The sequence below is a fragment of the Agelaius tricolor genome, unplaced genomic scaffold (assembly GCF_023055355.1).
Source record: "Agelaius tricolor isolate 1412-34295 unplaced genomic scaffold, bAgeTri1.0.p SCAF_68, whole genome shotgun sequence".
In the NCBI taxonomy this organism is placed as follows: Eukaryota; Metazoa; Chordata; class Aves; order Passeriformes; family Icteridae; genus Agelaius; species Agelaius tricolor.
Window position 1 is genome coordinate 245611 of NW_027269328.1, and position 26875 is coordinate 272485.

General features: G+C 65.1%; 2 protein-coding genes and 1 non-coding gene across 4 annotated transcripts; all 3 read right to left on the reverse strand.

The window, feature by feature from the left end:
* Positions 1–143: 143 nt before the first annotated feature.
* On the reverse strand, positions 144–8259 carry MPV17 (mitochondrial inner membrane protein MPV17). Its single transcript, XM_071417247.1, has 7 exons — positions 8136–8259; positions 3285–3400; positions 2907–2999; positions 2591–2686; positions 1154–1186; positions 924–976; positions 144–840 (listed from the first exon to the last, which is right to left on the reverse strand). The coding sequence occupies exons 1-7, from the start codon at positions 8206–8208 to the stop codon at positions 771–773; spliced, it is 534 nt and encodes a 177-aa protein (XP_071273348.1). The 5' UTR covers positions 8209–8259; the 3' UTR covers positions 144–770.
* CAD (carbamoyl-phosphate synthetase 2, aspartate transcarbamylase, and dihydroorotase) lies at positions 8253–24608 on the reverse strand. Of its 2 annotated transcripts, XM_071417208.1 has the most exons (45): positions 24033–24608; positions 23691–23830; positions 22206–22335; positions 21887–22029; positions 21646–21787; positions 20987–21158; positions 19926–20111; positions 19734–19846; positions 19474–19619; positions 19258–19389; positions 18802–19035; positions 18472–18693; positions 17982–18170; positions 17637–17761; positions 17425–17558; positions 17238–17350; positions 16902–17152; positions 16585–16831; positions 16290–16388; positions 15974–16198; positions 15714–15896; positions 15416–15634; positions 15167–15334; positions 14914–15096; positions 14737–14841; positions 14409–14657; positions 14121–14202; positions 13781–13947; positions 13484–13648; positions 13278–13409; positions 12299–12500; positions 12038–12228; positions 11829–11969; positions 11627–11722; positions 11420–11558; positions 11275–11322; positions 10770–10814; positions 10512–10666; positions 10352–10426; positions 10036–10248; positions 9743–9868; positions 9493–9648; positions 9314–9415; positions 9136–9230; positions 8253–8382 (listed from the first exon to the last, which is right to left on the reverse strand). In XM_071417208.1, the coding sequence occupies exons 1-45, from the start codon at positions 24382–24384 to the stop codon at positions 8280–8282; spliced, it is 7035 nt and encodes a 2344-aa protein (XP_071273309.1). In that variant the 5' UTR covers positions 24385–24608; the 3' UTR covers positions 8253–8279. The 2 variants fall into 2 exon arrangements, with proteins under 2 accessions (XP_071273309.1, XP_071273310.1); XM_071417209.1 differs by lacking the exon at positions 11275–11322.
* A 6-nt stretch (positions 24609–24614) lies between these two features.
* Positions 24615–24778, reverse strand: LOC139584923 (U1 spliceosomal RNA). Its single transcript, XR_011676878.1, has one exon. It is a non-coding gene; the product is annotated as a U1 spliceosomal RNA (small nuclear RNA).
* Between the last annotated feature and the right edge of the window lie 2097 nt (positions 24779–26875).

The window sequence follows — 26875 nt, forward strand, 5'->3', positions numbered from 1 at the left end:
GCAGCTGCAGTCCTGAGCCCATGCTCGGTGCCCTGAGGTGAGGCAGAGTGGAGCTGTTCATCCAGCACAGAACAGCTGCTCTGGGACAGCATCTGCAGGGCCTGTGGGACATGCTGGGCCACAAGGGCCATGGGAGTCACAAGTGAGGACATCTGTTTATTGATGCTTTGACTGCCCACAGCAGAGCCACAGCAAACCCTGCTGCTCAGGGGGAGCGTGCCCAGCCTGCGGTGAGCCCAGCTCTGTGCCTGTAGCACGGCCAGCCCAGGGCCAGCCCTGCTCCACTTCCACTCCTCTTCTCCCTCGGGATGAGCCATGGGGAAGGTCAGAGCGACACTCGGGGCAGGAGCACCCTGTGTGCAGGGCTGGGAAGCGGCTGAGCACAGATGGAGAAGAGCATCGTGGGCACAGCTGCTGCACAGCACGGTGAGAGCAGAGCCAGGCCTGTCCTGGCACCATCCTCTCCCTGGGGCAGCTGTGGCCACAGGGGATGGTGCTCCCCTGAGAGAGGAGCGGGGTGGCTGCTGCAGGACCCTGCATGTCCCACCTGCCCACGCCACGCTGCCCACTGCCAGGAATCAGGGCTCCAGTGGCATCAGGCAGGGCACAGGGCTCCAGTGGCATCAGACAGGGCACAGGGTGGGCACTGCCAGGAATGAGGGCTCCAGTGGCATCAGGCAGGGCTCAGGGTGGGCACTGCCAGGAATCAGGGCTCCAGTGGCATCAGGCAGGGCACAGGGTGGGCACTGCCAGGGCTCAGGGTTCCTGCCTCACATCCGATTCGCCTTCCAGGACAGGTAGCAGTTCCAGACGATGGCAACACACTGGACAACAGCCAGCCTGGGGACAGAGGGGACAGAGGGGACAGGGCCTGCAGCTGCCAGCTCAGGGGCAGGGACTGGGCGCCAGGGCCTCAACCCTACCTGTGCTGCAGAGGCACAAAGTAGAAGTTGGCAATTTGCACGGGTGGCCAGATCTGGGCAGAGAAGGGGAGGAGAGGTGAGGAGCCCTGCTAGGGTCCCCTCCCCACACCCACCCCTGCCTGGCACTCAGGGCGTCCCACAGAGCCCACGGCAGCCCCATGGAGGAGACAGGACAGGGACAGGGACAGGGACAGGGACAGGGACAGGGACAGAGATGTGGCAGCACTCACACAGTAATTGGTCACCAGGGCATCCAGGTAGTCCTGGAAGAAAAAGGAGGTGTGAGCACTCAGAGGGCCTCCATCCTTGCCACTGGTCCCCAGCTCCAGTGCTGGGCACGGAGCCCCTGCAGCCCTGGCCATGCCTTCCCACAGCCATGAGGGTGGCAGGGAGAGGGTGACCAGAACCATCCCCACTGAGAGCCCTTTGTGCCACAGCCAGGGCACAAAGCCAGGGCTTGGCCCCCAGGGTGGGCTGTGAGCCCCCTCCCAGCTCAGTGCTCCCCAGGCCCCTCCTGGGCAGCAGAGATGGAGAAGGGCTCTGGGCTGGGCTGGGAGCCCCAGGTGCTGCGGTGTCCTGGTGCCAGAGCCGTGTCCCAGCCCTGTCCCGTGGCAGCAGGACGAGTCCCTCAGCAGCCTGGCCGTGACTCAGCCGGGAGGGCAGGCTCCTGGTGGCACTGGCCAGCAGCCAGCACGGGGTGATGGATGCTCTGCTGACGCTTCCTCTGCGTGGCGAGAGGCGGATGCGCCCCCAGCCAGGGGTGAGGCTGCTGCCAGCGCTGCTCCAGCCCAGCCCAGCACCCCCTTCCAGCCAGGGATCCCCGGGCCACAGCCTGCACCAATCACCGGCCACAGCAGGATGCCCCGAGGAAGGCAAGGCAAGATCCATGGCATGAGCTGGTCAGGATGAGCAGGGGAAGATGGATGGAGTGCTCAGAGTGCTGCCCGTGCCCACGATCTGTTCACGTGTGCCCTCAGGGTGCTCAGAGCACCCCATGTGCTGGCTGTGACTTGCACAGAGCCTGAGGAAAGCAGAGGTGATGTGATCCTGCCCCAGTCAGGGTGCTCAGAGCCTGAGGAAAGCAGAGGTGATGTGATCCTGCCCCGGGATCTCCTCCCTGCACTCGGGGCAGGATGAGGGGCACGTGCTGGCAGTCCAGGTGTAGCAGGCTGGTGACTGGGCATCCCCATGCAGAGGAATGAACCCCGGGTGGTGGCACTCGGGCAGGGCTCCAGCCAGGCAGCACCAGAGAGAGAGGCTGGTGCTGCCACTCCTGGCAGCCACACAACCACCCCAGTGTGCCTCATCCTGTGGCAGGTGGGCATCCACTCCCCAGTGACTCACCCTGGACTCGCTGACTCAGTGTTCACACTGGTTTCCAGCAATTACTGTTAATGGGAGTCATCTCGGTAATTGCTCTGGAGCCCCAGCCAGGAGCAGGGCTGGACAGCACGCCCATGGCACCCGTGTCTGGCCCAGGTGGGACCCAGCACTCGCCCACAGGACACCCGTTCCAGAGGAACCGGCCCTGGCACCAGCACTTGGACTGGCAGCACTGGGCACCCAGCACTGGGCCACGGACACAAACGGGAGCAGCCACCTGGGCCAGCACAGGGAGCAGCTGCCAGGGCCCCACAGGTGCTCAGGGCAGCAGCAGCAGCACTTACCTGCTGGATCTTGGACCAGTTCTCCTGCATGGACAGGCCGTTGGTGGCCCCTGTGACAGCCAGGAAGCAGCCAAGGAAGCACGGAGCGAAACCCCCCTGCCAGAGAGGAGCCCCAGCTGATGTGAGGAGCTCGTGGTGCTTGGAGCCAGGCTGGCCACGGGCAGCCTCTGAGAAAATGCCCACCCAGCCTTCCACGGCACTGAGGCTGGGCCCAGCTCAGCACGGGGCTCTCAGAGCAGGCTGGAAACCTGCCACGGGTCTGTCCTGTCCCCACTGCCCCAGTCCCACACCGCACCCTCACCCATGTCACACCAACCTGGTCCAGGATCACCTTCTTCACAGCCACAACTTTTGTATTCCCTGGGATGAGCCAGTCCAGGATCCTGTACCAGCTGCCCACAACAGGGCCCTGCAGGAGCCAGGGGGTGAGGAGCAGCATCTGTCCTCAGGGGTCAGGGCTGGGGCCTCCAGGGCAGGATACATGGCCCTGCTCCAGCTCTGGACCACAAAGGCAAGCTCGTCCTATGCTGCTCCTGCTCCATGGAACTGGCCCTGCCCATGACTGCTGGAGGTGGCACCATGATGAGCCAACTCCCAATCCACCACCACAGTCCCACCCTGCTGAAGGAGCCCTCCCATCCCATTACCCCATCCCATTATCCTGTTCCATCCCACCCCATCCATCCCCACTCACCACAAAGCAGAAGCCAATGCCCATCATTTTCAGGGTGCGGGGGCAGTGGTGCCCATGCAGCCCCCGCTGCTCCACCAGCTGCTGTGCAATCACATCCCCAGCTCCCATCAGGGCCCCTGCAACCAGCACGGCCCATTTAGGCAGGACAGAGCCCCGTGTGACCTGCCCACAGCTGGGCCCCCTGCCCAGGGTGCCTGAGCCTGTTCAGCCCTGGTGGCTCTGTCCCAGCTGCAGCGCCCCACGGCCTGCACCAAACCCCACGGCACAGGAGCCCCACTCTGCCATGTGCCTCAGGGCTCTCACTGCAGCATCTCTGCTCAAAACCGTGTCCAGCTGCACCTGGACTGGGGGCTGACCCATCAGCCAGGCTCCATGGTGCCCTCAGAGAGAGCCTGCCCAGCTGCTGCCCGTGATCTCCACCGCAGCCTTTCCCACAGCACCCCAAACCTCTCCCCGGGCACCGGGCAGGTTCTGCCCACTGTGACCCCCTCCCTGAGAGCAGCTCTCTGCCCGGGCAGGTTCTGCCCATTGTGACCCCCTCTCTGGAGAGCAGCTCTCTGCCCGTGTCCCCTGCCCCACCAGCCGGGCTGGGCAGAGCGTGCTCCCCGCTGCCCAGGCTGCCCCAGCCCCTCGCCACAGCTGGCTGCTGGCGCAGCTCCTGGCCCCGTTCCTAGATCAGTGTCCCCGGTGGGGCGCTGCCCGGCTGGGTCTCTGGCAGCTCCTGCTCCATCCCACACCCCTGACCCCTTCGACGCAACTCAGCTGGCCCAGTGCTGCCCCCTCCAGCTGCTGCCCCGGCCCCGGCGGCTCCTGCTCCCTCTCCCCACTCCCCCCGGGACGGTTCCCTGGCAGGTCTCCAGCCCTGCTGCTGCTCCGCTCTGTCCTCGGGAGCCCTGAGCCCAGCAAACCCTCAGCCTGACGGGCACCAGCCCCAGCAGCCCCTGTCCCGACAGCCCCAGGGTTGTGGTACCAGCCCTGCCCCGGGGACTTGGCCAGCGGTTCCTCATGGACAAGGGCCCAGCTCCCTGTCCCCACACCACGCCATGTGGTCCCTGAAGCCCACCAGCAGCGCCAGCCCAGGCTCTGCAGCCCCACAGAGCACCATCCGCTGCTTCACAGGAGGCTCCATCTCCCACCCCCGACCAGCCCCAGGATCTGGGGCTCTGTCCCCCAGCTCCGAGACCCCACACTCCCCATGATGGCAGAGCAGCCTCACCAGCTCACGGGCCACAACGGCACCGGGCAGGGGATGGAGCAGGCGCGGGACTCCAGGCCAGCACAGCCAGAGCACCGGCTGCTGGCACGGCAGCACTGCCTGGAGCTGCACTGCCCGGAGCTGCACTCCTGAGAGCTGCACTGCCCGGAGCTGCACTGCCTGGAGCTGCACTGCCTGAGAGCTGCACTCCATGGAGCTGCACTGCCCGGAGCTGCACTGCCTGAGAGCTGCACTGCCCGGAGCTGCACTCCATGGAGCTGCACTGCCTGAGAGCTGCACTGCCTGAGAGCTGCACTGCCTGGAGCTGCACTGCCTGGAGCTGCACTGCCTGAGAGCTGCACTGCCCGGAGCTGCACTGCCCAGAGCTGCACTGCCTGAGAGCTGCACTGCCTGGAGCTGCACTCCATGGAGCTCCACTCCCCGGAGCTGCACTGCCCGGAGCTGCACTGCCTGGAGCTGCACTGCCCAGAGCTGCACTGCCCGGAGCTGCACTCCCCAGAGCTGCACTGCCTGGAGCTGCACTCCCCAGAGCTGCACTGCCCAGAGCTGCACTCCTGAGAGCTGCACTGCCTGGAGCTCCACTCCTCGGAGCTGCACTGCCTGGAGCTGCACTCCTGAGAGCTTCACTGCCCGGAGCTCCACTCCTCGGAGCTGCATTCCCAGAGCTGCACTGCCCAGAGCTGCACTCCTCAGAGCTGCATTCCCAGCAGCAGCACTCCCAGCAGCTGCACTCCCCGGAGCTGGGAGCAGGGGCACAGCACTCTTGGAGAACACAGCAGGCACTGCTGTTACTCATCCAGTGCCGAAGGCTCTGGGTACAGTGGCCACAAGTGATGAGGCTGTGGGGAGGGACAGACCTGTCTGTGCATCCCTTCCTTGGCCTGGGGATGCGGCCAGATCCAGCCCCCAGCAATGACTTTGGCAGCAGTGCCTGCCCAGGGTGCCACCAGCACAGCCCAAACACAGCTCCTGTGGGGGCTGGAGCCTTCATCCCAGCCTAACCTGGTGCCCAGGGCGCCCAGCTGACCCCCGGGTTAATGTTCTTGTGGCCAGAGGACTCTGAAAGGGGCCCAAACCTAAGTAGGGCACCACCATCTCCATGGCCATGGCAGTGCCTTGGCAGGAGCAGGGCACTGCTCTCCACAGGCAGAGGGACAGCAGGTCACGGCTGCAGGCACGTGCTGCTGCCCACTGTGTGCAGACCCTGCTGGCAGCCTGGCCCAGGGCCCAGCATGCAGGAGGCAAAGCCCTGCTGACCCCCAGCCCCGGGACTGCAGCGTGGCCAGCAAGGGTGCCCGGGCACAGTGGGCACAGCCAGCTGCCAGCAGCGCCCTGGCCCGGCCCCAGCTGGCAGCACGGGGGTCCCTGGGAGCAGCAGGACAAGGCTGGAGGCTGGATGGAGCTGGCACAGGGCACGGGGCCTGGGAAGCTGCACGGACACTGCACAGGCAGCAGGAGAGGGGCTGAGCTGGGGCATGGTGGGGATCATTTGTGGGAGCTCCCAAGAGAGCAGGAGCGTTTGTGCCCCCCTGGCTGCAGCTGGGAGAGCCCAGCTCGAGGCAGGTGGAGCCATGTCCAGCAGCAGCCCAGCACCCACAGAGGCAGTGCCCAGCCCTGCAGGCTGGCAGAGCCCTGGGGCAAGGCTGTGCCACAGCAGCCACAGCTCCCACCTGAAGCAGCAACAGGCAGAGCACAGCCGAGGCCGGAGCCAGCCCGGGGCCACGCCGGCAGGAGAGGCGAGGGCAGGGCCAGTCCCGGGCAGCCCCTCCCAGCTCTGCCCTGGCCTCTGGCCAAGCACAGGGGGACGTGCTGCCAGCAATTGACTCGGTGACAGCCGATAAAAATAACAGCAGGAACAGCTAAGCAGCCTGGCAGCGCCCCAGGCAGGGGGCACCGTGCCACCCCCCCGTGGCCAGCGGGGCTGAGGGCCAGCGGCTGCACAGGGAGGGAGGGGAGCCCCCAGCTCAGCAGGGCACCCCCAGAGCCCGGGGCTGTGCTTTCCCAGCACCCTGGGCGGGCGGGAGCAGCAGGGCAGGGACAGTCAGGGCAGGGGGCCTGCAAGCAGGGGGGGCAGCAAGGAGAACACAGGGACCCCCAGCTCCCACCCATCCGCAGCACAGCCCCTGCTCAGCCCCAGGGACACACGGAACAAGCAGGACATGCTCTCCCACCACCCAGAGTCGGCCTCAGGTGTGCTGGGGGGAACAGAGGAGGGGCAGAGCTGCCTGGTGCCCCAGGGCTACAAATCCTTGGAGCAGCAGAGGCACGAGGGGCAGATTCCTGGCACCTCATGGTTCACCAAGCAGCAGCAGCGTTAGGGAAACTCAGTGCCCTGTGCAGAGCTCTCTCCTCAGGCAGCAGCTCTGTGCCTTCACTGCTGAGTGCTGGCAAGCACAAAGAGCTGAGCCCTTGTGACTGCCCCGGGCTACAGCTCAGCATCCATCCCTCCAGGTGAGGGGGGCCTGGGACAGTGTCCCCCCGGGTCTGGGGGTGAGGGCTGCGCCTCCTGAAGTCCCCACGAGCGCTCTGGCTCTAGAACAGAGCCCTGACAGAGCTGTCCTGAGCCCAGAGCTCCAGCACAGAGCCCTGACAGAGCTGTCCTGAGCCCAGAGCTCCAGCACAAAGCCCTGACAGAGCTGTCCTGAGCCCGGAGTCCAGCACAAAGCCCTGACAGAGATCTCCAGAGCTGGGAGCAGGCCAGGGCCCCTCCCTGGTGTGACACATGGGGGTCCCTGCTGAGCCCAGGCCAGGGCAGCGCCTCCTCCCCCTAAGACAGACCCCGGAGGTACTGAGGGGTCCCCGCCGTGCCTCCTGTGCAGTGACAGTGCCCGCACAGCGGGGCAAGGGGTGTGTGCCAGGGCAGGCTGTGGCTGTGGCAAGGAGGGGCGGCCAGGAGAGGCATGTGCAGGGCAGTCCGTGTGCCAGGAGCGGGGCAAGGCAGGGGCTGTGTGCCGGGGGGGCTGTGTGCCGGGCAGGGCAGGGGCTGTGTGCCGGAGCAGGGGCTGTGTGCTGGGGCAGGGGCTGTGTCCTGGGGCAGGGCAGGGGCTGTGTGCCGGGGCAGGGGCTGTGTGCCAGAGCAGGGGCTGTTTGCCGGGGCAGGGGCTGTGTGCCGGGAGCAGAGCAGGGGCTGTGTGCCGGGGCAGGGGCTGTGTGCCGGGAGCGGAGCAGGGGCTGTGTGCCGGGGCAGGGGCTGTGTGCCGGGGCAGTCTGTGTGCCAGGGCAGGGCAGGGGCTGTGTGCCGGGGCAGGGGCTGTGTGCCGGGGCAGTCTGTGTGCCAGGGCAGGGCAGGGGCTGTGTGCCGGGGCAGGGGCTGTGTGCCGGAGGGGCTGAGTGCCGGGGCGGTCTGTGTGCTGGGGCAGGGCAGGGGCAGGGGCTGTGTGCTGGGGCAGGGGGTGCGTGCCGGGGCAGGGGCTGTGTGCCGGAGCAGGGGCTGTGTGCCGGGGCAGAGCAGGGGCTGTGTTCCGGGGCAGGGGCTGTGTGCCGGGAGCGGAGCAGGGGCTGTGTGCCGGGGCAGGGCAGGGGCTGTGTGCCGGGGCAGGGGCTGTGTGCCGGGAGCGGAGCAGGGGCTGTGTGCCGGGGGGGCCGTGTGCGGGGCCGGGGGTCTGAGGGCCTCGGGGGCCGGGCTGGTCCCTTACCGGCTGTGAGCGCCTGCGCCGCCCCGGGCCGCCGCGCCAGCAGCCGCCCGCAGCCCCTCCAGAGCGCCGCCATGGCCCCGCGTGTCGCGCGCGGTGACGCGTGTCGCGGCGCGATGCCGTATCGCGACCCAGAGCGTTTATTGGTCAGTAGCGGCCCAGCACCGTGGCCAGCAGCGCCATCCGTATGTACATGCCGTTCTCCGCCTGCCGGAAGTAGGCGGCGCGCGGGTCCGAGTCCACCTCCACGCTGCGGAAACGCGGCATCAGCGGCGCCGCCCGCTCCCCGCGACACGCTCGGGGTCCCCGAGCCCCCACTCGTCCCGGAACCTCTGGCACCCCCCGGGACCCTCAGGATCCGCCCTGGAACCACTGACACCCCCCTGGTCCTGGCACCCACGGTACAACGGGGCCTGTCCCCCAAGCCCAGCAACTGCAGCCCCTGTGGCTCCGAGCGCTCCCCAGCCCTGCCCAGCACACCACAGTCCTCCCGCCCCTGATCCCCGGTGCCTTCCCAGACACCCCCAGCACACCGCAGCTCCCACGGCCCTGCCAGTGTCCCAGCGACACCACTGCCCCAGGGACACCACTGCCCCAGCTGCACCACTGCCCCAGGGACACCACTGCCCCAGTGACACCACTGCCCCAGGGACACCACTGCCCCAGTGACACCACTGCCCCAGTGACCCCACTGCCTCAGCTGCACCACTGCCCCAGGGACACCACTGCCCCAGTGACACCACTGCCCCAGGGACACCACTGCCCCAGCTGCACCACTGCCCCAGGGACACCACTGCCCCAGGGACACCACTGCCCCAGTGACACCACTGCCCCAGGGACACCACTGCCCCAGCTGCACCACTGCCCCAGCACCTCCCCAGAACCCCCATGCCCCAAGGATCCCCTTTCTGCCCTGTATATTTCATACCCATTCTCCCAGACACCCCCTCCAAACCTCCCCTGTCCCCCAGCACCCTCCCTAGCCCCATTGCCCCCTCCCCACCTGATCTCGTTGACACGGGGCAGGGGGTGCATCACCACCATCCTCTCCTTGGCCCGGGTCATGATGTGGGGTGTGAGGATGAACTTCCCGAAGCACTGAGGGAACAAACAGAGCCCTGAGCAGGGCAGGGGGGTGCATGGCCCCCGAGGGCAGCAGGAGCCAGGCTCCCCTCACTCACAGCCTCGTAGTCCTCGGCCCGCTGGAAGCGCTCCTTCTGGATGCGGGTCACGTACAGCACATCTGTGTCCGGCAGCGCCTCCTCGATGCTCCCAAACTCCTCCTGCACAGCACCGTGAGGTTGGGGGGGACACAGCTGGGCCAGACAGGGTGGGGGCCACCCCCCAGCCTGCCCCTCACCTGCTGGATGCCCCTGGAGGCCACAAAGCTGGTGATGTCGGCAGGCATGCGGAGCTCGGGCGGGGTGACGTAGCGCAGGTGGATGCGGTACAGGGTGAGCAGGCGGGCCAGGGAATGCACCGTGCGCCCGTGCTTCAGGTCCCCCACCATGGTGATCTGGGGACAGCGGTCAGCCCAGCCTGCCCGGGCCCCCCAGGGCCCGCACGGGGCCCCCTGAGCCCCTGGCCATGGCTCTGGCCCCCCAGCTCACCGTCATGCCGTTGACCGTGCCCAGCTCCTCGCGGATGGTGAAGATGTCCAGCAGTGCCTGCGTGGGGTGCTCGCCCACCCCGTCCCCGGCGTTGATCACTGGCTTGCGGCAGTGCCTGGCAGCCAGCTGGAGCAGCAGCAAGGCAGGGCAAGTGAGCACAGGCACAGACACAACTCCCATGGCCCCAGGGTAGCAGGAGCCCACCCCGGCCCAGCTGGGGACCACATCCCTGCCCTTGGGGCAGCGTCCCCGGTGCCTCCAGAGCAGGAGGCAGCTGCCCTGACCCCTCTCACCTCGACAGCGCCGGGCTGGGGGTGCCGCAGCACCAGCACGTCGGCGTAGCAGCACATGGTCTGCACGGAGTCAGCCAAGGACTCGCCCTTCTGCACCGAGGAGGTGGCCTCGCAGAAGGACAGCACGGAGCCGCCCAGCCGGCTCATGGCTGCTGCAAACGAGCTGCTGGTCCGCGTGCTCACCTCGTAGAACATGCTGGCCATCACCTTCCCCTGCAGGGCCGGGCTGTCAGCTCGGGGAGCCCTGGCACCCTGCCCAACATGGGGCTCCCTCGGGGTGCCCATGGCACAGGTGAGTGCTGCGGGGACGGCTCACCTTGAGGATGTCCAGGCTGCGCTCCTTCTGCACCAGCATGCGCAGGGTGTGTGCCACGTTGAACAGGTGGGACAGCTGCGGGGACAGGTGGCACCGGGGCTCAGCGGGGGCACAGGAGGCACCACAGCCCCCAGAGCCCCCTGCCCGCCCGGCTGGGCACCTGGTCCTTGGAGAACTGCCGCACAGAGAGGACGTGCTGCCCGACCAGGGGGTGCAGCAGCGGGGACGTCTGGAAGTGGGGGGCGCGCTGAGGGGACGTCTGGCGCGGGACAGGGCCCAGCGGGTGGAAGTGGCTGTCCTGGATCACTGCTGAATCTGTGGCACCGAGAGCAGGCAGTCAGCCCACGGGGGTGCCCTGAGGAGCCCAGCCACCAGCCACAGACCCTGGATCCCCACTGTGGGCCCCTGCTGCACTCACCCGGTTCCGCTGCCTTCCTGCTGCCCTTCTCACGAGCGTCCTCAGCTGGGTGGGAGAGGGGAGCAGGAGTGTTAGGGATGTGGGGAGAGGTGGCACCCTGGGCCCTGCTCTCGTCCCAGTGTGCTGCCAGTGTGGCACAGCCCTGCTGGCACATGGCAACACCAGGTGAAACCAAGATGGGCGTGACGCAAGAGTGATGGTGAACCAGAGACAGGCAGTCCAAGCCCCACGCTGTGCTGTGACACTCTCCCTGCTCACCCTGCAGTTCCCAGCTGGCCACCCCCCAGCTGACACTGGCAGTGAGGGTCCCCGAGGTGCCACGCAGGCTGGGGCAGGAGGGAGCGGGCGGCACGGCCATGCCCTGTCCTACAGCGCCCAGCCCTGGTGCTGGGTGCCACAAGGGCCCACGGGGGGCACGCAGGCAGCCCGAGGCCTGCAGGGCACCTGGGGGAGGGGATGCACTCATGGGCTGCACGTGGTGCCGTGTGAGCCCCCCCGATATTACCGGTGCCTCGGGCGCCCGGGCGGTGCGCGGCTCCCAGCCTCCGGAACGCTGAACGGGACACAAGGGCTGGCGTCAGCGGGGCCGCCCAGCCACGGTCCCAGCCCCGGCCCCCAGGAGCGTGCCCGCTGCCCGCCCACCCCCCTACCTGGCAGCTCGGGGTCCGAGGCTCGGTGGATGCGGGGCGGGAGGTGGAAGCGCGCGTCCCCCGCGGGGCCGGGCCGGCGCGGGCTGGGGGCTCGTCCACGCAGCGCGTCAGCAGCCACGGGCCGGGCCTGCTCGGGGGGCTGCAACGAGAGACCAAGCTGGAGCTGGGGCACGGAGGGACCCCTGCCAGCTCTGTACACCCCAGTACCTTCACAGTCTCCTTGCTGGGGGCAACGTGTGGCAGCAGCGCAGCTCCTGAGGTCCACTTCCTCACATCCTGTCCATAGCCAGGGGGCACCAGCACCTGCAGCCACGGCAGGGAGGGGATTAGGGAAATGGGCTCAGCACTGGGACACCCCCTGTGATGGGGGACACCCTCAATACAGGAAGGAAAGGAGCCAGGACCTTACCTGCCCATCAATGTAGGCAACCTCCCCACGCAGGACCACCCTCCGCACCGTGCCCTTGACCTGCATGCCCTCAAAGGGGGTCCAACGGGCCTTGGAGAACACTGTGCTGCTGGGGATGATCCACTCCTGCTCCAGGTCCACCTGCCAGGACAGCGCGTCAGAGGCAGAAGGGTGGGGGCTGCACCTGGGGCGGGAGGGCAAGGACACACCTCCACATAGGTGTCCTCCTGAGCAGGCAGCCCAAAGATCTTGCGAGGGTTCTCATAGAGGCGCTGCACGATGTCCTCTACGCTGAGCCTCCCCTCAGAGACGGCCGTCAGCAGCAGCGGCAGCATGGTCTCCAGGCCAGGGTACCCAGGGGGCGGCTCCTGCCCCAGCTTCTCCTCCAGCGTGTGGGGAGCTGCAGGATGGGGCTGTCACCGGGGCTGTCCCCACCACCTTCCCCACGGCCACCATCCCTGGGGACTAACCGTGGTCAGTGGCAAAGCAGTCGATGATGTCCATGTTCTCCCAGAGCACCTCCACGTCCTGGCGGGTGCCCAGCTCCGGCCGCACGGCTGCACGGCCCTTCCCCAGGCGGCCCAGGTCGTCTTGGCTCAGGAAGAGGTGGTGTGGGGCCACCTCGCACGTCACCGGGATCCCTCTCTGCTTGGCCGCCTTGATGAGGAGGATCTGGGGCAGCCGTGGTTAGTGGGTGTTGTGTGATTGCAGGGTTTACCCCAGAACCCAGGTTTTTCCCCAGAAGATTCCTTCCCAGGTGTGTCAGTCACCTCTCCTTTCCCCTCCCAGCACTGTCTGTCAGTCCTGGCATTCCAGAAGGGCACTGAGTGATTGGCAGATTCAAAGGATGCCCTCTACCCCGGGAGGGGGGCATTGGGCCATCCAGGTGTCCTTTGTCCCTTTGTCCCTCCCCTCCTGTACCTGCTTGGTGCCTCCCTGCCCCTTCCCTGCCCCTCTCCCCGGGGTTAAAGGAGCAGCAACCACGGGCTCAGGGAGCTCTGTTGGAGCTGGTGCTGGATTCAGAGGCCTGAGGGCCAGAATAAAGCTCTGGATCCAAACCCTCCATCAGAACCGACTCCTTTACTTCACCATCCCCTTAAAGCTTCTCCGGCAGAGGGAAACCTGAAGAGTTAACCCCACCACCACTGGAGCCCCGGCCTGCCTGGACTTCATGTGCCCAGCTGCAGCACCCAGCCAGCCAAAAGTGTCTGTGGGGTGAAACACCACACCCCCAGCCAGCCAAAAGTGTCTCAGGGGTGAAACACCACACACCCAGCCAGCCAAAAGTGTCTCAGGGGTGAAACACCACAGTTGCCACTATTTGGTCCAGACGCAGGGCCAGACAAGCCAAGGCACGTCCCGTCCGGCAATACTGGTCATATTCCAATAAGGGGGGAACCCAGAGGGCCCCGTGCTCCATCCCTAGAACCCAGAGCTCGCCCTGCTCACCTCCTCCCTGCGGGCCACGTGGCAGATGTGGACAGGGCGCTGGTACAGCTGGGCCACCATCAGCACGGCGGCCACCGTCTGCCGCTCGGCGTGCGCCACGATGGGCAGGTGCCGCGGCCACTGCTCCAGGTGCTGGGGGGACAGGGCTGGTGGGCACCGGTGCCAGGAGCCACCTGCCCCGTGCCAGCCCCTGCCCTCCCGCTCACCTCCATCCACAGCGACACGTCGTCCATCCGCAGGCTGGAGAAGGTGTCGTTCAGGTACATCTTGAGCCCGGCAGCTGCCCCAGCCAGGGGGCCCAGAGTGCCAGCATTGTCCAGGGAAGCCCCCAGGAAGAGAGCAAAATCGCAGCGGGCCCCAGCCTCTGCCAGCTGCACAACAAGAGGCGGTGGGTGCTGCGGTGGGACCGGTCCCGCCACCAGCAACGAGCCCACCGTGGGCAGTGAGCCCACCACGGCTGGCACAGGGGGGAGGTGAGCACCAGGCTGGCAGCAGCTCCTCACCTTCTGTGCCAAGGTGAAAGAGGTGGCATCGGTGACAGCAGGGTTGGTGTTGGGCATGGCACACACCATGGTGACACCCCCGGCCAGGGCGGCCGCCGTGCCTGATGCAAAGTCCTCCTTGTGGGTGCCACCCGGCTCACGGAGGTGGACGTGGACATCAATCAGGCCTGGGAAGTGTCAGTGTCAGCACTGGCAGCTGCTGGCCACAGGGGACATGAGGGACAAGGCCATCCCCCCAGTGCAGCATGGAAACATCTCTGCAGTGCCTGCAGATGTGCCCAGCCCAGCTCCCAGCACTGTCCCTGTTCTGTGCTGTGCCCTGGGGCCACTGAACACCCACCTGGCAGACGGATGAGCTTCTGGGAGGTCATGCAGTCCACATGCATCTTCAGTGGGGGGGCTGCCCCAATCTGGCCCAGTGCCTGCAGAAAGAGCAGCCGTGAGGCAGGACCCAGGGGCAGGAGCAGGAGCCAGGGTGATGATGCCTGTCCGAGGTGGCCCCCAAACCCAGCCCCTGCACAGTGACACCCACACACAGAGCCTGCCCTGCAGCACCCACAGCAGGGCTTCTGCAACCCTACTTTGCTCCCTTTCCTTGCAGCCATGGTCCCCAGGTGCCCCAGCCCACCTCTACGAAGAGCTTTGTGCACTTGATGTCGATGATGAGGGGCACGGAGTAGTCGACAGCCAGGCGCCGGGTGCGGTAGCCCTTGGTGACAAAGGAGGACAGGCGGCGGCCGCCCGAGTTGCGCATGGACAGGTTAATGACCATCTCAAAGTGGTTCTCGGCCAGGTAGTCCAGGATGCTGCGCTGGCTCTCCCGGGCGCCAGCCTCGCTGCTGTCTGCCTCCTCAAAGTGCCAGTCCACAGCCTTCACCTGCAGGCAGTGACCCCGTCAGGGCCCTGCAGCACCCCGGCAGTGACCCTGGCCCCGCAGCGAGGCCCCCAGCCCTGACCTTGATGCCATGCTCGGTGTAGAAGTCGGCGGTGCCAAGGCTGGCATACAGGTTGTAGCCGAGGCTCTCCAGCGTCCGCACGGTGGGCAGCAGCTCGCTCTTGTTCTGGAACCAAGCAGGGGCCGGTCAGAGGGCAGAGGGGGAACCCCAGCCTCGCAGCAGTTTGAGCCCACGTACCTTGTAGCTGCCGATGGTCAGCAGAATGTTCTTCTTGGGGATCTTGAAGCCGGTGCTGAGCATGGCCTTCAGGTACGCCTCGCAGCGGTTCTCCCCAAAGCAGGCAACCTCGCCTGTGCTGGTCATCTCCACACCCAGCACCACGTCAGCGCCCGCCAGGCGTGAGAAGGAGAACTGGGGCACCTGAGGGCAAGGGGATGCTCAGGGACTGCCTGGCCCTGCACCCCAGCCTGGCCCCATGGCCCCCACTCACCTTGACACCAACGATGCCTGTGCCTGTCATCAGCCCCACGGGCTCCACATCCTCACCCATGATCACCTGGCTGGCCAGAGCCACCAAGTCCACGCCCAGGGTCTTGGAGACGAAGGGGAAGGAGCGGGAGACACGAACATTGCACTCTATCACCTTCAGCTGGTCATCCTGGAGAGAGGGGACAGGATGAGGCAGGGCTGGGGATGTGGGCTGTTCTCCCCTGGCCGTGCAGTCCCTGGTCCCAGGTACCTTGGCAATGAGCTGCAGGTTGAAGGGCCCTGTGACCTGCAGCTCCTGCCCAATGGCGTGGACAATGGCCTTGATGCGCTCCAGCGTCTTGGGGGTGATGTCCTGGGGGGGTGTCACCAGTGTGGCATCACCTGAGTGCACCCCAGCGTTCTCCACGTGCTCTGAGATGGCGATGGCCACCACCACACCGTCACAGGCCACCGCGTCCACGTCGATCTCCTGTGAGCAGAGCATGGTCACAGCCTGTCCCTGGGCTGGGGCTGGGGCTTTCAGGGCTGGAGCAGCCTCCTGGGCGGACCTTGGCCTCCTGGATGAACTTGGAAATGACAACTGGCTGCTCCTTGGACACAGCCACAGCGTTGCTCAGGAACTTCTCCAGGTCACTGTCCGAGTACGCCACGTTCATGGCAGCCCCGCTCAGCACGTAGGAGGGGCGCACGACACACGGGTACCCCACCTTGCAGCAGAAGTGCTTGGCTGACTGTGGGACAGAAGGAACTCAGCACAAACACACACAGAGCCACCCTGGGGCAGCCCTGTCCTGTTCGCTGGGCTCACCTCCATGTTGGAGAGCTCCTTCCAGAGGGGCTGGCTGATGCCGATGGAGTCCAGCAGGCGGGAGAACTTGAAGCGGTTCTCGGCAGAGTCGATGGCCTCTGGGGAGGTGCCCAGGATGCGGCACTGCTGCCGGTGCAGGGCCATGGCGATGTTATTGGGCAGCTGCCCGCCCATGGACAGGATCACACCCTCAGGGTTCTCCAGCTCGTAGATGTCCATCACTACCTGCAGCATGGTGCAGGGCAGGGGCAGGGTTGGGACAGAGCCATGGCAGCCCTCACCCAGCCCCACAGCTGGCAGGCCCCAGGCCCCTCACCTCAAAGGAAATCTCGTCAAAGTAGAGGCGATCACACATGTCATAATCTGTGCTCACTGTCTCAGGGTTGTAGTTCACCATGATTGTCTTGAAGCCCATCTGTTGGGGGTGGGACAAGGTGAGCCCAGAGCCCCCAACCCCTACCCAGCCCCATCCTCTGAGCAGGGACACCCACCCCTCACTCCACAGGGTGGAGGTGGGACAAGGTGAGCCCAGAGCCCCAACTCTACCCAGCCCCATCCTCTGAGCAGGGACACCCATCCCTCACTCCACAGGGAGCTGGGGCCCGCCTGACCTTGCGGAGCTCCTGGATGCAGCCAACAGCACACCAGTCAAACTCCACACTGCTGCCGATGCGGTAGACGCCGGAGCCAATGACCATGACGTGGGGCTCACGGAAGCCCAGGTCGTGCTCAGAGCCGTTGTAGGTCAGGTACAGGTAGTTGGTTTGGGCTGGCCACTCTGCAGCCACAGTGTCGATCTGCTTCACCACCGGCAGGATCTTCAGGTCGCGTCGCATCTTCCGCACGGCCAGCTCAGTGCTGCACAGAGCTGGGTGAGCGCCAGGAGCAAGGCAGGGAGCAGAACAGGGCCGCCCCCTCCCCGTCTCACCTGAGCACAGCCAGGGCCACCTGCTTGTCGGAGAAGCCAAGCTGCTTGGCGCGCTGGAGCACGGCGGGGGGCATGGTGCCCTGCTGGCCACGGTAGGACTCCAGCAGCACCGCGTGGTCCGTGATGTTCTTCATCTTGTGCAGGAACCAGCGGTCAATCTTGGTCAGCTCGTAGAGCCGCTCAATGGAGTAGCCGGCCCGCAGCGCCGCTGCCAGCACGAAGATCCGCTTGTCCGTTGGCGTCTCCAGCTCCTGCCAGGCCAAGGGTTGAGGGTGGCCGAGGGAGGCAGGTGGGCACCTCTCCCCCCAGAATGGCACAGCCAGCACCAGCGCTCACCATGTCTGACACCGGCTTCACCGTGTGATCAAAGCCCATGCAGTTCTCGTCCACCATCCTCAGAGCCTTCTGGAACGCCTCCTCAAAGTTCCTCCCGATGGCCATGACCTCCCCTGCAGAAGGTGGGGTGAGCAGGCGGGTCCCATGCCTGCCACGTGCCCCACCAGCGCTGTCCCTCTGTGCTCACCCACGCTCTTCATGGAGCTGCCAATCTTGGTGCTGACACGCACGAACTTGCTGAGGTCCCAGCGTGGGATCTTCACCACGCAGTAGTCCAGGCTGGGCTCAAAGCTGGCCGTGGTGGAGTTGGTGACGGAGTTCCTGAGGAGGTGACGGGGTCAGCAGCTGGGGCCATCCCACCAGGGCAGCGCCCTGTCCCACAGTGTGGTGGTACCTCACCTGAGGAGGGGCAGGGGGATGCCCAAGGCGAGTTTGGCAGCCACATAGGCCAGCGGGTAGCCAGTGGCCTTGCTGGCCAGGGCCGAGCTGCGGGACAGCCGGGCGTTCACCTCGATGATGTAGTACTGTGGGCAGCAGGCAGGCAGGGTCAGTGCGTGCCGTGGAACAGGCCAAGCCAGGGACACGGTGACATGGCCAGACCCACGGTGTCCCAGAGATGCTGCAGCACGGGGGCCTGCTGTGGCACAGCCTCGTGGGACAGCTGGGGCAGGAGCCAGATCCCCCAGGGCAAGGCTGGCCGGGGACTGGGAGAGCAAGCCAGAACCCGAAGGGGGCTGCAAGTACCTGCTCTGACTCAGGGTTGAGGGCAAACTGGATGTTGCACTCGCCCACGATGCCCAGGTGCTGCACCACCTTGATGGCTGTGCGCCTCAGCATGAAGTACTCGGTGTCATTGAGGGTCTGGCTGGGTGCCACCACAATGGACTCGCCCGTGTGGATCCCCAGCGGGTCCAGGTTCTCCATGTTGCACACCTGGCAGCAGAGGGGTCACAGCTCCATGTGCTGTCCGTGGCACATTCCTCCCAGTTCCCAGCACATCCTCCCCTGCCCAGTCAGGACTGGACCACACGGGGTGTCCCACGGGGTGGACACCCAGCATAGGGGTGCAGGGCTGTGTTCACAGGGTGCAGCTCCCAGTGGCACACAGCAGCTGTGCCAGCACCACCAGAGGCACTGGGGAGCCCTCCCTGGGGACAAGGCTGGGCACAAGCCCCCAGTCCCTCCCCCATGTCTGTCCCTCTGCAGCAGCCCAGGGCCTCCCTCCATCCCGTACCGTGATGCAGTTGTTGTAGGCATCCCGCACCACCTCGTACTCAATCTCCTTCCAGCCTTTCAGGGACTTGTCCACCAGCACCTGGGAGGTGTGGGTGAAGGCCTGGCTCACCAGAGCCACCAGCTCCTCCCTGTTGTTGGCAAAGCCAGAGCCCAGCCCTCCCAGGGCGTAGGCAGAGCGCACCAGCACCGGGTACCCCAAGCGTTCAGCTGCTGCCTGTGCCTGCAGGGAGCAATGGGGTCAGGAAGAGGAAGGGCAGGAACAGCAAGGGTCAGGAACAGGAGGGACAGGACCCTACCCTGCCCCACAGCCCCCCTGAGCATCCCAGACCTGCTCCAGGGAGGCAGCAGCCTCGCTGGGCGCCACGTGTTCCCCGATCTCCTCCATCTTCTCCACGAAGACCTTGCGATCCTCCGTCATCTCAATGGAGGCCATGGGGGTGCCCAGCACCCGCACACGGTACCGCTCCAGGACACCCGCCTTGGTCAGCTCCACACCACAGTTGAGGGCTGTTTGTCCCCCAAAGGTCAGCAGCACCCCATCAGGCCGCTCGTTCCGGATCACCTGGGGGCACGGGGAGGTGGCACAGAAACCACAGCGGTGGGTCCTGTGCTTTCCAGCTGCCTCCTCACCTGTGCTGCTCCCCAGGTCCCTTCCAACCCCACCCAGCCCTACCTGCACACCATGCTCTGGGCCATCCCCCAGCCCAGCCCCACCCTGATCCCCCAGCTCTGCCATCCCTGCATTCCCAAATCGCCCTCTCCCAGGCAGCATCCCGGTGCTCACCTGGGTGACGTACTCAGGGGTGATGGGCAGGAAGTACACCTTGTCTGCCAGTCCCTTGGAGGTCTGCACTGTGGCAATGTTGGGGTTGATCAGCACCGTCTGGATGTTCTCCTCCTTCAGCGCTTTGATGGCCTCATGGGGAGCAGAGGGGTCACTGCTGGTGGCCCTGGGTCCCTGGGGCCACTGCCACCCCCCTGCCCTGGGACTGGCACTCACCTGTGACCCTGAGTAATCGAACTCGCCTGCCTGCCCAATGGAAAGGCCACCGGAGCCCAGGATCAGCACCTTGCGGGGCCGGGCTGCCTCCGAGTCCCCCGCTGGTGCCTTGCTGTAGGTCAGCCACTCCTGCAGGCGCTGCCGCACTGGGGGGGATGTGGCACGCTGGGGACGGGGCTGGGGACAGGGCTGGGGACATGCACAGCCCCATCCTGCAGCCCTTGGCCCACGGTCCCACTGTCCCTCACACTCACACCCACCTGTCCGGGCGCTGCCCTGCCCATCCCGCAGGTCCCGTGCCACCTCCACGAAGACATCAAAGAGACCCTCCAGGTCCGTGGGGCCGGCGCAGTGCTCGGGGTGGAACTGGACACTGTGGAGGGGGTCAGGCAGGGCACACCCCACAGCCACCGCCCCCCAGCCCCCAGCCCCTGCTGCGGCCCCAGGCCCACCTGAAGAAGGGCTTGTTCTGATGGACCAGGCCCTCGTTGGAGGCGTCGTTGGCGTTGGTGAAGAGCGGCAGCCAGCCGGGCGGGAGGCTGCCCGCCTGCACGGCAAAGCCGTGGTTCTGTGCCGTGATGAAGCAGCGCCGCGTGTCCTCGTGCACGCACGGCTGGTTGTGCCCGCGGTTCCCGTACCTGGGAGGGTACGGAGCCATGATATTTTCTGAAAAATCCTTTCCTTAGGATTTTTTCTCCTGAGAAGCTGAGACGCCTCAGGAACAAAATGTAAACAATGGTTATCTGCTGCTGTGGGATGCAACAGGTGTATCTGGGATTGGTCCAATGTGGTTGTTTCTAATCAATGGCCAATCACAGTCCAGCTGTCTCAGACTCTCTGGTCAGTCACAAGCCTTTGTTATCATTCTTTCCTATTCTATTCTTAGCTAGCCTTCTGATGAAATCCTTTCTTCTATTCTTTTAGTATAGTTTTAATATAATATATATCATAAAATAATAAATCAAGCCTTCTGAAACCTGGAGTCAGATTCTCTTCCCTCATCCTGAGACCCCTGCAAACACCACCACAAAGGGGTACACACACAGCTGTCAGCCAGCCCCTGCAGCCGAGAGCCCTGCGCTCACTCTGGACCCACACTTGTTGCAGTTTGGGGGATCCCAGGGAGCCCCCCAAGCTGGGTGTTCACTGGTAGCAGCAGGCAGGCAAGGAGACTCCACACGGCTTCTGAGGGTGCTGATTAGAGGAGGGTGCTAATTATTGGGGGTCCCAGCCCCGGGAGCAGCATGGATTCTGAGGGAGAAGGGGAGAAGGGGGAGGCAGGGAGGGCCTAGGGAGAAAAGGGCCAAGAGAGGAAAAGGCTCAGAGAGACTCTGGTCTCCTCGCACAGCCCAACAGGGAGATTCAAAGTGGGCGTGGAATAAGACTTGGGCCAATGGGTTTACAAATCCATGATACTCCAGGGGAGGATCACAGGCTTGGAATAAGCCCTACATTTTTGAGGGGTGAGACAGAGCATCCCATTTAACTAAAATGTAACACCACACCCACTCACTTCATCTTGTAGGTAGAGGCACCGAGTGCCAGGGCAAGCAGCTGGTGGCCCAGGCAGATGCCAAAAATGGGCTTGGGCTGGGGTGCATCCAGCAGCTGGCGTAGGCTGGATACTGTCTCCTGGCAGAGCTGTGGGTCCCCAGGGCCATTGCTGATGAACAGCCCGTCAAAGTCTGTGTCAAGAGAGCAGCAGGGTCAGAGTGGGGCCCCCAGCCCCTCAACATTACAGAGGGGTCCCCAAGGTGCCCACAGGTTCACTGCAGGCACTCCTGGCTACCAGCAGAGAAGCACCCTGAGCCTGTGGCTCCCCTGACACCCCAGCAGGGTTACAACCAAGGTGTTCTGAGCCCACAACACCCATTCAGGTGGCAGCAAGGCCCTGCCAGTCCCCCATGGTGCCCTGAGCCACACAATACCACAGTCCAGAGTCCCCCATGCCAACCCCGAGCCCACGGCCCTGCTCCTGTGGTGCCACACTGAGGGCCCAAGCCCTAAAGCCCCCAGGAATGACAGCACCAAGGCTCCCCACCCCACAGGACACAGGTGAGCAGGACACAGGCACCTGCTGTCCCCAGCACCAAACATGCAGACAGGGCCACACCCCATTCCCCCCACCCCCCCGGTGGGACCCCAGACTGTCCCCAGCCTCTGCCATCTCACCTGCAGGGTCCAGCGGGTGGTCCCAGGGCACCACAGTGACAGTGGCCCCCCGCTTGCACAGGCACCGTATCTGGTTGTTCTTCAGGCCGCAGTCGAGGGCGGTGACACGCAGGGACCCGCCCGGGTTGAACACTCGCGGTGCCTGCGGGAGGGGAGTGGATCACCCAGGCTGCTGCTGGGGCCAGCCCCGCACAGCTGGGGCTGCACAGCCCCCCCCAGCCCCGCTCAGCCCCCAGCACACCTTCAGCGACACCTCCTGCACCAGGGGCTTCGTGTTGGGGTCCTCAAAGGAGAGGCTCCCCCCGGGGGTCCCATCCGGCACCAGCTTCCCCAGCAGCGTCCCCTTCTCGCGGATCTTCTTTGTCAGCGCCCGGGTGTCCACCCCTGCAAGCGGGCCGTGAGACACAGCCCCGCAGCCCCAGCCCACCCCAGCAGGACCCTGTGCCCCAAATTCCAACAGAGGCTCCAGCCCCAGGTGGGCAAAGCTCGACAGAGACGGGTCTGCTTTCAGAACCTGCAGACCCACAGCCCCCACCCCCCTCTGCTGTCTCCTGTCCCACCTTCCAGCCCGGGGATGTTCTGCTCCTTCAGCCACTGGTCCAGGGACTGGGATGCGCTCCAGTGGCTCGGGGTCTCTGAGCACTCGCCCACCACCAGCGCGGCCACGTGGATCTTGCTGGACTCAAACCACTGGGGGGACAGAGGGTGAGCAGCCAAGGCAGAGGGTCACCAGCCCAGGAGAAACCCCATGGAACACAGACCCCGTTCCCAGAGTACAGGACCAGCCCTCCCACTGCTGGGCTGCCACTTGCCCCTACCTTGCCCACACCTATTGCAGCGAGGCTGAGCCTTAGTTCAGCAAAGTTCCTCTGGATCAGGGAGCCCCAGAATGGGGTGTTCAGGCCCCCACAGCACTGCTGGACCACAGCCCACCGCCCACATGGTCCGTGCCATGGGAGCCCTCAGCTTGGCACAGCTGCAGCACAAACCAAGCCCATGGGGAAGCACCACTGCCACTGGTCACAGCCTCGCCAGCGAGGTCTGGCCACACTGGTATGTCCCGTGCCATGGGATCAGGGCACTGGCTCCTGGAAGCACAGGCCACAGCACAGACCCACCCAGCACAGCCCAGAGAGAGCTGCTGACAGCGAGACCCCACAGGGTGGGCGTGGGGAGGCCAGCGAGGCACGGCTGCAGCAGGGCTGGACTCTGCCCCAGGACAGACGGCGTGGAGGCCAAGGGGCTGGAGGGCGCTGGGGCCTGAGCAGCCCCTCTGCCCAGCCCCAGCCCGGCCCTGGGACAAGGGCTTGAGATTCCCACCCTGCCACAGAGCCCTGCTGAGGAAACACAGAGCCCGCACCCCACGGGCTGCCAGGGACACACAGCCTGTCCCACGGGCTGCCAGGGACACAGAGCCCGCACCCCACGGGCTGCCAGGGACACACAGCCTGTCCCACGGGCTGCCAGGGACACAGAGCCCGCACCCCACGGGCTGCCAGGGACACAGAGCCCGCACCCCACGGGCTGCCAGGGACACAGAGCCTGTCCCATGGGCTGCCAGGGACACAGAGCCTGTCCCATGGGCTGCCAGGGACACAGAGCCCATACCCCACGGGCTGCCAGGGACACAGAGCCCATACCCCACGGGCTGCCAGGGACACAGAGCCTGTCCCATGGGCTGCCAGGGACACAGAGCCCACACCCCACGGGCTGCCAGGGACACAGAGCCCGCACCCCACGGGCTGCCAGGGACACAGAGCCCGCACCCCACGGGCTGCCAGGGACACAGAACCCGCACCCCACGGGCTGCCAGGGACACAGAGCCCGCACCCCACGGGCTGCCAGGGCACCCCGACCCCAGCGCTCGGGGGTCTCCCCAGCCCTCACCATGTCAGACCCCACTGCGACCCTACAGCGTCGGAGCCAAACCTCTCCGTGCCACCATGTGCCACTCGCTGTGCCCTGGCACCCGTCCCGCCCTGCATCGTCCCGTAGTGCCACCGCCACAGCGGCACCGGGGCGGGACACGCAGCCCCCCTGCTCACCCTGCTGAGGCCGAAGGCGTCGGGCTCGTCCCGGGGCACGCCGTAGTTACCGACCAGCGGGTAGGTGAGCACCAGGATCTGCGCCTTGTACGAGGGGTCGGTGAGGGCCTCGGGGTACCCCACCATGCCGGTCTGGAACACTGCGGGGATCGGCACGGGGTGACGGGGGCACGGGGCCGGGCACGGCCGGGCCGATCGCGGCCCCGCGCCCCCGACAGGCCCCACGGTGGGGCCCGGGCGGAGGGAGACAGCGGGCCGGGCCGGGCCGGATCCGCTCCTTCCCGCTCCTTCCCGCTCTCTCCCGCGCCGCCCCACGGCATCCCGGCCGCCGGACACACTCACCGACCTCCCCCGCCGCCGCGGCCCCGACGGCCCCGAAGGGGCGGCCGGGCAACACCGACCCGTCCTGCAGCACCAGCCGGGCCATGGCGCCGCCACGTGCGCTCCGCTCCGGGACTCCGCGGCGGCCACCGAGTGGGGTGAGCCCGCCCGGCTGCAGCGGCGGCGGGAGGATCCGGGGCGGGGCGGTGCCGGCACCGCCCCCGGGGCGGGACAGCGGCACCTGGCGCACCGGCCGATGGCGGGGCAGCGGCACCCGGAGCACCGAGCGATGGCGGGGCAGCGGCACCCGGAGCACCGAGCGATGGCGGGGCGCACGGCCGCGGGGCGATGGCCGCGGGGCGGAGGAGAGCATCGAGCCAGGGCCTGACCGCCGTTGGCGGGGCACGGCCGGAGATGCCGGCGGAGGCGACACCGGAGCCCCAGCGGAGTCAGGCTGGCCCTAAGGCTGGGCAAGGAACTGGCGGCTCTGGGCTGCGATAACTGCTCCAGGCTAGACAAGACTGGGCACGCACAGATGTTGCAAGTAGCGGCACACTGTGGCCACATTCCGCATGTTTGGTTTATTTTTGGAACCAGGATGATCAGGGGAGAGCGCGAACGCAGTCCCCCACTACCACAAATTATGCAGTCGAGTTTCCCGCATTTGGGGAAATCGCAGGGGTCAGCACACCCGGAGTGCAAGGGATGAGCCTCGCCCTGGGAAAACCACCTGCCTGATCATGGTGTCTCCCCTGCCAGGTAAGTATGCCCGAACACCCCCACCGACCGCCTGCCCCGCCCGCCGCACGCCCGCCCAGCACACGCCCGGCCCCGCCCCGGCCCCGGCACCGCCCGGCCCCGCGCTGCGGCCCGGCCCGCACGGCCCGGCACGGCCCGGCCCGCGCCGAGCCCGCGGACGCGCCAGGACAGCGCGGGCTCGGCGCGGGATCGGGCCCGGCATGCACCGCGCGGCGGGGACAAATCTGCATGGACACGCCCCCAGCAGCGGCAGCGCCGTTACCGGCCCCGGGCGCTCCCGTCGGCCGTGGCCGGGACTGCGCCGTCTCCGTGCCCGCCGGACCCGCGGGAGGGTGACCTGGACAGCTCCAGCTCTGCCTCTTGATATAAAATTTCGACAGCCAAACCGAATTTTATTTTTATATCTTTTATTGTTATATCTTTTATTTTAAAGAAAAAGCAAGCAGCACTGGGGGGGTGGGTGGGTGGGAAGTCACCGCTCCCCTCACGGTGCACACCACTTACAAGTTCACCAGGGTATATTTACTGCTTTTAAGGCTACAACGCATTTTCCAGTGTGCTTGCTTAGTCCAAATCGGCAAATATCAATAAGCTGGGATCAGCCATTTCATAATCTCTCCAGGTTGTCGCTGGCTTCCTGTCCTTACTGTGGTTGCCTGGAGGGAGGCATTTCACAGGGGTCTGCTACAGAATTTTGGTCTGGTACCAGTGCATCAAGCTTTCCATTATACATAAGCATTTAGTTGCTTTGTTGCAATATCCCTTAGCTTAACCACAACTTCCTCTGTTTTATTCTAAGCATCAATCATTTTTGCTACCTCATCTCTTTACTCTACTGTACTTCTATTTTTTTGATCAATGCTTTATTTGGCTATTCGGTCAGAAAGTTTCAAAACCGTTCTTTGCAGTTATCCCAGGCTTATCCACTTTCAACACAGCAGATACAAGCATTTGCTGATTCCATTGCCAATTAACACGAATCACAAAAAAACCAAATTGTTCACACTCTCCTTGCCGGGGCCAGGCCTCGTTTGTCCAGCCCCACCAAGCACTGACATCCCAGGTCGGTCCAGCTCCTGTCCCTGTGCCGTGGGGCTGGCCCCTGGCTCAGTCCAGCTCCTGTTCCAGCTCCTGTCCCCATGCCGTGGAGCTGGCAAGGCCGGTGCTGTGTTTGCTGGCCATTGACCTGGCACTGCTGGACCAGGGTGACTCACATTGCCTTGCTCCCCTCCAGGAGCTGCGGCACAGGTGTGACAAACAACTGTTCACTTTGAAAATTTAAAAAGGTCTATTAAACCTTAACAACAATACAACAAAGGACTACATAAGGAAAAAGCTGCAGTGCTGGGAACTGCCACTCGTGAATACCACGCAGCCAGTTCATCTTCAAGATGGGTGCTCAGTCTTTTATACCCCTGGGGTTGGATCAGCCAGCCCTGGCCCTCCCAAATTCTGTCAGTCAGCTCTTCTTTGCCATTTATCGGTGGAAACTCCTTTCCTGTAACTGGATTGGAGCTCAGGTGTTGCCATGCCCACCTCCTGAGCACCCCAAGCTTTTCCATTCCCAGCTGCCCCATGCAAGGGACACCTGTGCAGCTTCTTTGTACCTGTCCTGGACAGCCCAGGCTGTCTGATGGCAGCAATACAGGGGGGAAAAGGGAACTGTGGGGAGAACAGAGGACATCTAAATTATAATAACCATGTATCACTAAAGCTTTTCTTAATATTCACACAGTAGTTATCCCTTAATTGCGAGACCAATCATCATTATCCACCTATAACACAGGGGTCCCTGGTGCCCAGGAGCTCAGGACCCCTCATCACTGCAGCCTGGGTGTCCCATTGCCCCTACTTGGCTGCTTGGGGATGTGTGGAAACCCAGGGCACCACTGGGAACATTTCTGTGTCTGCTCTGGGGTGCCCTGACCCCCAGGGCAGCACTGACTCTGACCCTCATCAATGGAGAAAGTTTCCTGGACTTCAAGATAGACTGGAATCCACAAAAGTGTGAAATAGGTTATAGAGGATAGTACAGGTCTACCACTTGGTGAGAAATTTAGACTTTTGGATTTTTAGTATGTTGTGGATGGAAGCAAGATGGAGGG

Coding starts and splice junctions, on each gene's coding strand:
- MPV17 (XM_071417247.1), bottom strand. CDS start 8,208: ATGGCGGCGCTCTGGAGGGGCTGCGGGCGGCTGCTGGCGCGGCGGCCC. Junction 3,401..8,135: donor GGCGCAGGCGCTCACAGCCG/GTAAGGGACCAG, acceptor TGCTGGTTGCAG/GGGCCCTGATGGGAGCTGGG. Junction 3,000..3,284: donor GCATTGGCTTCTGCTTTGTG/GTGAGTGGGGAT, acceptor TGGCTCCTGCAG/GGCCCTGTTGTGGGCAGCTG.
- CAD (XM_071417208.1), bottom strand. CDS start 24,384: ATGCTCTCCTCCGCCCCGCGGCCATCGCCCCGCGGCCGTGCGCCCCGC. Junction 21,788..21,886: donor TGCAGGAGGTGTCGCTGAAG/GTGTGCTGGGGG, acceptor CCCCTCCCGCAG/GCACCGCGAGTGTTCAACCC. Junction 11,970..12,037: donor AGGAGGACACCTATGTGGAG/GTGTGTCCTTGC, acceptor CTGTCCTGGCAG/GTGGACCTGGAGCAGGAGTG.